The 8,956-nt window shown below is 33.4% G+C and overlaps 1 protein-coding gene across 1 annotated transcript; it reads left to right on the top strand.

Annotated features, from left to right (window-relative positions):
* The first annotated feature begins 1,807 nt into the window (after positions 1-1,807).
* LOC126623715 (transcription factor HHO6-like) lies at positions 1,808-4,916 on the top strand. Its single transcript, XM_050292698.1, has 5 exons — positions 1,808-2,301; positions 2,598-2,857; positions 2,953-3,331; positions 3,880-3,956; positions 4,164-4,916. The coding sequence occupies exons 1-5, from the start codon at positions 2,088-2,090 to the stop codon at positions 4,422-4,424; spliced, it is 1,191 nt and encodes a 396-aa protein (XP_050148655.1). The 5' UTR covers positions 1,808-2,087; the 3' UTR covers positions 4,425-4,916.
* Positions 4,917-8,956: the final 4,040 nt, after the last annotated feature.

Here is an 8,956-nt window from a genome sequence, read left to right on the forward strand (position 1 = left end):
TTTCATTTAAAAAACCACAAAAAAGTTTACAAGAATGAGTTTAATTAATGTACAATTGTGCATTTTAATCTTGGAAATACTAATCCACACCTGGAAAGCACACCATTTGCACCTAGGGATGGGCAATGGCTATGCGGGCGGGTAACCGCGGTTAATTTACCCATAACCGTTTATGCTCATACCCGCATAACCGTTTACCCGTTGGGTAATTGTTTAAACAGTTATACCCATATCCATAACCGTTTATAAACGGTTAACCATACCCATAACCGCATACCCATTTAACCGTAACCGTTTAATACATGTTCACCCATTTATCCTTTTTAACCCGTTTATCTTTTTTTTTACCATCACCCTTTTTTCACCCGTCTACATGTTTTTTAACAACTTGAAAATTAAAAAAAAAAATTGTCATAATTTTTTTTTTGACAATTAAACACCGTTATAGGTATATTCATCATACATTTACATATTTTAATTTTTTAAGTCCTTATACCATTCCAATAATTGAAATAATAGTTTACGGACGATATTTTTAATTGTTACCAATGAAGGTAAATATAATATTTGCTAAGTATTATTGGGTTACAAAAATTGTTTAGAACACATTTCTGTCAATTTCACGGTTACTCGCAAGAAATTTAAATTAATTTGGCCAATTCCTTGATGATGAGAATCATCATTCTTGTAGTAGTGTTATTGAGAGAATGGCCGATGAATTCCTTGCTAATTTATTGGGTGCTAAGTATTATTGAATCGAGAACATGATTTGTGTTAGTTTTAGATATATAAAATAAATGGGTAAACGGTTACCCGTTTATAACCGTACTTAATACTCATAACCGCCCATTTAAATTTCGCGGGTAAACGGTTATACCCATAACCGTTTATTTATCTAAACGGTTACCCATAACCGTAATCGTTTAATTTAAATGGACGAGTAACCGCGATTACTCATAACCAATGAGTATTTGGCCATCCCTATTTGCACCTATATAATTAAATGAAACAATCAGAACAAAGCCCACATCCAATACTCATTTACAATTTGATCATTTTAAAGTAAAGACAATTCCTTAATCTACATGTTACTAGAACCTTTTTTGTCGATAAAAAACCAATAAAATTACTATCACGCTCTTTTATCTATAACTGAAAGATAATATTAATAAAAAGACAGAAAAGTTAGCATTAAATTAATTTCGCACAAACAAGTTTTTACTTTTTTCCTAACCTCATAGCCATGTCAATCTATCAATACTCTAAACTCACTCCCTGTTTTTTTTTCTCTCTCATTTGCACCCACTTCTTTTTTTTTTCTTCCAGTTTTTCGAACTTCCCCAATCCAATAATTTTTTACCTGAATTGACATAATTAAATTTAATTCTTTATAGTCACTTAGCATTACAATTTAGTAATATTTTTATTCGCTTATAGATGAGAGGTTTCAATTCTCGGCAAAGACAAATTTGAATTATATTATTGCTAGCCTATTGTGAGACTTAGCCCACTCTCCAACCTCGTTTGTTCAATTTTTTTTTAATTATCAAATTTAAGTCATACACATAGTATGTGTATTGGCAGTATTGCATTTAGTTTAAAATTAAAACAACACATTATTATGCATCTACCACAATCCACTATCTTTTTACTATCTTACCATATAAAAAAATAATTTATAGATTTTCAATGACCGAGTGAACTCACTTAAAAGCAAGGTAAGATGCCCGAGTTAACTCAGGAGCCCCGGAACGGTAGATAAAATATATGCGACGCCACGAAAGAGACTTTTTAAAACCCCTCAATCCTGGCCGATGCTTTCTCTCCCTCAACAGAATCTTCTCTTCTTCTTCCTCGCACCTTCAAATTTTCCTTTTTGCATTTTTCTCATCAATCACTATCTTTTATATATACATATATATATATATATATATATATATATTAACATCATCTCCTAGATAAATAGATCCTTACTATTTCTGATTCCTTGTTTTCACCTCTCTGGTTAATCCACACAAAAGATAGAGAGATTACGACAGAAACCAATTATCTGCAAAAAGAAAGGATCTAAATCTCCAAATATTGAAATGGGTTCGGTTCCTCCAGAACTGAGCTTGGATTTTAAACCCACTTTTGTGCCCAAAACGATCAGTGATTTCCTCAAGGAGGTTTCAATGATCGGAAATGTGTCCGAAAAGCTGTCCAAGCTTGACGATTTTGTCAAGAGATTGGAGGACGAGATGAGGAAGATCGATGCCTTCAAGCGCGAGCTTCCTCTCTGCATGTTCCTATTGAATGATGGTTCGTTTTTGTTTCCCCTGGAAAAAAAAAAATAATTCAAGCTTTGATTTCAAGTACATATTTTCCTGGCTTTTCACAGCTTTTTAAAATATTTCGGGATATGGGTTTTGGATTTCTGATGATTTTGATTAATAGGTATCCAGAAATTATTTAATTTAATACGATTTCAGAAATGGGGTTTTGGTTTCGGTTGGTTTTGGATGATGGGTTTTTAGTTTTGAAGATATTGGTTGATGGGTTTTTGTTTCTTAACTTTTTTTCTTTTCTGGGTTTGTTTTTGTTCATATTTTTTGCAGCGATTCGAGCTCTGAAGGAAGATGCAATGCAATGTGCGGCGCCAAAAGTTCAACCAGTGCTGGAAGAATTCATACCAATGAAGAAAGATTGTGATAAAAACAAGGGAGGAAGTGGCAATAACAATAAGAAGGAAAAGGACTCTAGGGATAAGAAGAATTGGATGAGCTCTGTTCAGCTTTGGAACACTGATAATTATCACCAACATCCCTCTAGTGATTCCCCATATGATAGAAAGCGAGTTTCCGAAATTGATTCTAAGGTAAACGAATGAAACATCGAAAAATTTGAGAACAAAACTACATAAAATCATTGAAATTTATCTTCTAACTGAGATAATCTGATAACTTATGGCAGAGAAATGAAGCAGAAAATGGGGTAGCAAATGAGGATCCTTTCCAGACATGTAGGAATAGGACTGGAGGAAGAGCATTTATGCCATTTAAGGGGTACCCTGCTTTTTCTGTGACGCCGTTGAGGCTGGAAGAGAAAGAGGAATTGCCAGTTCATGGGCTGTCTCTGCTCACTCCAGGGATTAAGAATCCGAAGGAGGAATCGACTTCCAGTGGTTCAAGATCCACCTGTGGCAGGTCAGTCTCCTTCTCTACTGCCAATACTCAATCCAATACGCGTACTCCGCCGCAGCAGCCAACTAGCCGGAAGCAGAGAAGGTGCTGGTCGCCGGAGTTGCATCGCAGATTTGTCAATGCCTTGCAGCAACTTGGAGGTTCACAAGGTTAGATATTGAAACTTTTGTTTTCTTCAACAGTTAGATATGGAATCTGAAAATGCAGGTCCTAATGTACATTAAGATGTGTGCCTTACTTTTGCCATTGTGTAAGTTTGGATTCTAAGTACTTAATTTGTAGTCAGTTCCCAACTTCATTTTATTTGCATATTTGTTTAGTTTCCGTGGATTCGATTGGATTCATTAGATTTCACATTGGAACTGTGGATTGTTGAATGTTTGAGCGTCGAATGTGCAAAAGATTGTCATTTCCTTCTATGGCTACGTTACTTTTTGATAGGTTAAACTTTAGAGTCTTTTGCCAGAAATGTTTATGTGCTATTAATCAATGTATGTGATCATGTGCAAGGATATTAGCATGAATCTGTTGATTGAGAGACCGAATATCTGTTGCATAACTGATATTCATGGATTTGGTATCCCGAAAGATGAATTGATTGTTTCTCTGTATACGGCATACATTGTTGTGGTGGATTACTACACTCTATATTCCCCCACCATAGCAGTGTCTTACTTGAGATTTTATGATATTGCAGTGGCCACGCCAAAGCAAATTAGGGAACTTATGCAGGTTGATGGCTTGACGAATGACGAAGTGAAGAGTCATTTGCAGGTCGGTTTTGAATCTCCCATCTTTGCTTCTGTTTGATTGTGTAGAATTTTTTCAAATTTACATAAGGAGAAGGCCTTGGCTTCTTGAGGAAACCCCTCAAGAAATGTTCCATCCGTTGAAAGAATAAATGGCAAGTCAAGGACTTTTATTACTTTTGACACTGAATGTTGATGCTGAAATTTGAGCAATTTTTTCTTGTCAATGCAGAAATACCGACTTCACACAAGAAGAGTTCCTGGTGCTGCAGCAGCTGGCTCGGAAAAGCAATCTGTTGGTTTGGGGGTGTTGTGGATGTCCCAAGATCAATACATGGACTCTTCAAAGGCTAGTAGTTCCCAATCTGGCTCACCCCAAGGCCCCCTCCAATTAACCGGAACTGGTGGAGATGACGAAGATAATGAAGATGCAAAATCCGAAAGTTATAGCTGGAAAGGTCACATTCACAAACCCGGAAAGGATGATGTATAGAGTTTTACCCACCATCAATTTTGCAGATATATATACACACGGGAGGAGCTAATGAATATAAATATGAATTACATTATGCATAAAAGGAGAAGGATCTTGAGAGAGAGAGAGACGTCGAGAGCGGCTATGAATTTTGCAGGTTTAGTTTCCTTTCTTCCTTTATGTCTTGAATATGAATTTCATTTCTCCAAATCGGTATGAGAATTTTTCTGGTCAGATCCTCATGTCCCTGAAAGAAACAATGCCATTTTTCCATGGAAGTATCATTGTTTAAGGTTTGAAGTGTTTTGGATGGGATTTTTGAGCAGTTCAGGTGGAAAAATTCGATCATGATCTCATCTCAAATGGACACTGAGAGTGATCTGTTTTTGTTTCAATCTATTGAAAACTAACTTGATCATTGTTTTTTATCTTTTTGACTTTCGAAGGTTCCATTGTTTAATTTTCCTTTTAAGGAATAATGAAAGGGCGTTGTTATTGACCCTCTAAAAATGTCATTCAACGTTACTCTTTATATAAATTTTCCTCATTCCGTGTTCCTCTTTAGGTAAATTTTCCTCGTGTTTTACAAATTTGGAGTGCATGGCAATACTTTCTAAATGACTAACAATTCCGACGATGAAAATATTGGCTGAATTCTGAAGAGAAAAAAACACAATTGATCCCCCCAAGTGATTCCCGGATGCAGATAAGAGGAACAAAATGTTGACATCCATCAGCTTAATTCGGCATTTGAACAAAAAAAACTATGACAATAATGTCGAGAATGAAAATACTGCTAACAGCTTCTTTGCAATGGATCAAAAGATCATGGGTTCGAGTTATAGAAATGACACTTTTGTAAAAACAAAGGTAAGGCTGTGACAATTAGACATTGCTCTCCAATCCTCATAAAAGCAGAGTCCTGTTGGTTTGAAATCGCAAAATCATATCTTATCTCACATGAAATTTTTTATTGGGAAATTCGGTTGACCATCTGACATCAAAGTTGCTAAAATGGTCAAGATAAAGTTTGTGCAGAACCGTGCTCTTTCTTTCTTCTTCTCACTCTCCTATCAGCCAGCTTTTCTCATCAGAAGAATAATAACGTGCATGTAGGTGTGTTTGCTTTCCCAGGTAGATGACAACTTTGGTATTTTCAATCTCTCATTTTTTTGGTCTATACAACTTTATAGAAGTTCTCAGTTTGATAGGTGTAAATAAGTTTTAACTTTTGTGATTTTCATGTGTTAGTTTTTCTTGTGTCAAAATGTCGTTTACCTAACAACGACTTATTGATTAAAGAAATGCATTTTTTTTAATAATATTTTGTTGCATAAATGATTATTTTTTAACAACAACGACGCATTAATCATGCAACACAACTCAATGATAACATAATGACCACACAATAAATTTTGCACCCAATTATCAAAAAAAGACAATTCTTGTTAATTGGCCTTAAATAATTGCATGTACCACAGCTAAGTTCCAAACGAAACGTCATTTGAACATGATTTTGTGAACTATTCTCACACAAAATCATCATTCCAGCTACCAGGGGTTAGGCAAGTGACCCTTTACCACAATGTAGAAAGAAGTGTTGCCTTTGTATCATGACGTGAATTCAAACTCTGTCTGCTTCTTAATCTAAAAATCTATCATGTGACAAAAAAAAAAAAAAAACCTCCTAGGATTAGGACTTAGGAAAAATTTGCTAGAAAGAGCAATGATTAATTTTTAATGTTTTGGCCAACAATGAAAAACTAAATTTCAAATGTTGAGATTGGTTGGAATTGGACGGCCGGATTGGCAGGCTGGGTATTGGCTGTATTGTACACGAAAGGACAAGAGATCCGAACTTATCTTATAGAGAATAAAATAGCATTAATTTGTTATCCCTTATCTTCTTGTCCTCATCTTCCAATTTTCTAGACTGATGGGTTTGTTTTTCTAATAAAAAAGTAGACAAGGAGTGGTTGACATTATTTATACTCCCAATTCAACCAAACTTATCATTTAGTATTTATTAATATTTCTTTTCATTTATAAGAAAAATATTTTAAATTCGATTTTCGTCACCATATTATTGTTAGCGCATTTTTCGACTCTTTTAATGTAGTTAATATCGTTTGTTTGATAAAAAAAAAAAATTCAACCAAACCTAAGGACTAAGTTAGGATGCTAGTGACCCTTTACTACATTGGTGGAAAGATGTTAAGCATTTGCATGATGAGACAAGTTCGAATCCCGTCAGTAGCTAATTTAATATCTAATTTAAAAAAAAATATTTTTTGAACAAAAAAAAATAAAGGACCTAGTTAGGGTTGTTAATTAATTAGTGATTTTTAAGTGTTTATAGGGCAAAGCAAAAGTGAAGTTAAAACAGATTAGGACATTTTTCCTAACTACTGACCCTTAAATGGAAAATTCGGAAATGATGAAGGCCTCAAATGCACAATGACATATCATGAGCCTTTCCTTTTTCTGCATTTCCGTTTCAGCTACTCAAACACCATAAGATCTCTATGTTTTCCTTTTCTCCTAGGAATGATGATAGGGGCCAAGGATTTTCACTATTTTTTTCTTTCTTATTTGATTTGACAACTGTCATAATTAAACAGTGAAATTTGTTTTGAGTTCAGGACATAAAAAACGTGAATATTATTTGGTCTATTGATATGTATTCTTCAGTTTAAATTTCAAGGGTGACTCTTGAGACAAAATTATATAAAAGTTCAAAATATATGATCATCACCATGTCAAATTTGATGGATGTGTTGATTAAGTTGCCTCTTTAATTAGTAGAATTATTCCAAATTATGTTGATTTTATCTTTTAACCTAAACCAGTCATATCACCACTTAAAAAAAAAAAAAAAACACAATGAATTGGTATGTTTATGTAGCAGGACAAAACAGTCACTCTCACAAGAAAAATAATAGAGAGAATCTCAGAGACAATATATAATGAAGGGAGCCCATACTGATGCCAAGAGATCCTAAAGATCATATAATCACATTCGTTCATTATACATTATACTGTCAGAAATCATTATATTTTTTTTATTTAAAATTGAATATAAACAGTACCTGACAAAAATTGGTCACACGATGTATGATGAACGTATGTGATTAAAGAATCTTCAGGATCTTCACCAAGAGGATCCGGCGAGGATCATCTCTCATACTGATGGCCCCATTTTTATGGATGGTATATAAATTATTTGTTTGGTGACACAAGTGAATGAAAATGATGCAACTTCTCATTAACTTCTCTTGCTAAAACTAGGGTTTATACTACTCTTTTGGTTTTGAGTATGCTCATCAGATTTTAGGAATTTTCTACGATGCTTTGAATTATGTATTTCATATTTTTTAACTGTTAGATGATTTTGAGCACTACAAAAATTTTGCAAAATTGAAATCTATAATGTTTTTCTTTTACATAATGCAAGTGACCCTTTACTACAGTGGTAAGAGTAGTGTTGCCCTTGCACTACAACGTGGGTTTAACAAAAAAAAAAAAAGGTGTGATATTCACACACCCTTTTTTTACTTCTCACATACTCTTGTAATTTTCAATCGTCGGATTAAATGAATTGAAAAAAATCAATAAACAGAAATTAATAAGAATTATATGAAAAGTAAAATAAAAATCTAATTAAGTAAAAATAAATATTACTAGATAAACATTAAATTCGAAATCTAATTATTGGTGGGATAGAGATTAGAATAAGCATAAGCAGCAAAGCACTTTTGAGAAAAAGTCACATGGGAGAAGTAAAAAATAAGCATTTGGCCCACACAACCAACATTATTCCTACTAAAGATTCCTAGCCTAATGATTCCTTGTGATAGGGATGCTATAATTTGGAAATTGAAAATGCAAAACACATTCAATTGGGTAAATTATATTGGAAATTTGGTATTAAGTCTATAGAACATAGACCAAATCTTCTCTGTGCAGTATTTGTATGGCTTCTTTATAGCGTTAATAAGTGATTGATAGATATTTATTATTTTAATTTTATTATCATAAACTTAATATGTGATATATTTATTGGAGTTATAAAGAAGTTACACTTATTTTAAGTACAGAAGATTTGATTCACAAAGGAACAACAAACTATTCCCAAGACAGTTTTTGGGTCCAAAATTCTATCTGAGATTCCCATGTGTTGCAAACACCAATAATAAACTGCAATTGATAATTCTTGCTGACAATATTTGTGTCGCCATGATAAATTTTGCATATTTGTCAACTTGAGAGGTGGACCCCTGATTTGCCAGTTTTCCCATGATTCATGCTTGTCCTTTTCTTTATTTGATCCATGATTCATGCTTTTCAAAAACCAAATTTACACGTCTCCTTAATTATATTCATTAGATTTATTTAATCTAATGACCATAAATCACTTCGTATTATTATTTGGTAATTTTATTTATTTATTTTTAAGTAAAAAATTTTAGATTTAATTTTTATAAAAAATGAATTTAAATCACATTATTGCTAGTCTGTTGTCACTAAGCTCACATCTCTCATTCTTAATT

This window comes from Malus sylvestris, chromosome 5, assembly GCF_916048215.2.
Source record: "Malus sylvestris chromosome 5, drMalSylv7.2, whole genome shotgun sequence".
Classification (NCBI taxonomy): Eukaryota; Viridiplantae; Streptophyta; class Magnoliopsida; order Rosales; family Rosaceae; genus Malus; species Malus sylvestris.

What these genes read in the sequence shown, in the direction of transcription:
- LOC126623715 (XM_050292698.1), top strand. Translation starts at nt 2,088, where the DNA reads ATGGGTTCGGTTCCTCCAGAACTGAGCTTGGATTTTAAACCCACTTTT. An exon ending in CATGTTCCTATTGAATGATG is followed by an intron (nt 2,302 to 2,597) that starts GTTCGTTTTTGT and finishes TATTTTTTGCAG; the next exon opens with CGATTCGAGCTCTGAAGGAA. An exon ending in GCAACTTGGAGGTTCACAAG is followed by an intron (nt 3,332 to 3,879) that starts GTTAGATATTGA and finishes ATGATATTGCAG; the next exon opens with TGGCCACGCCAAAGCAAATT.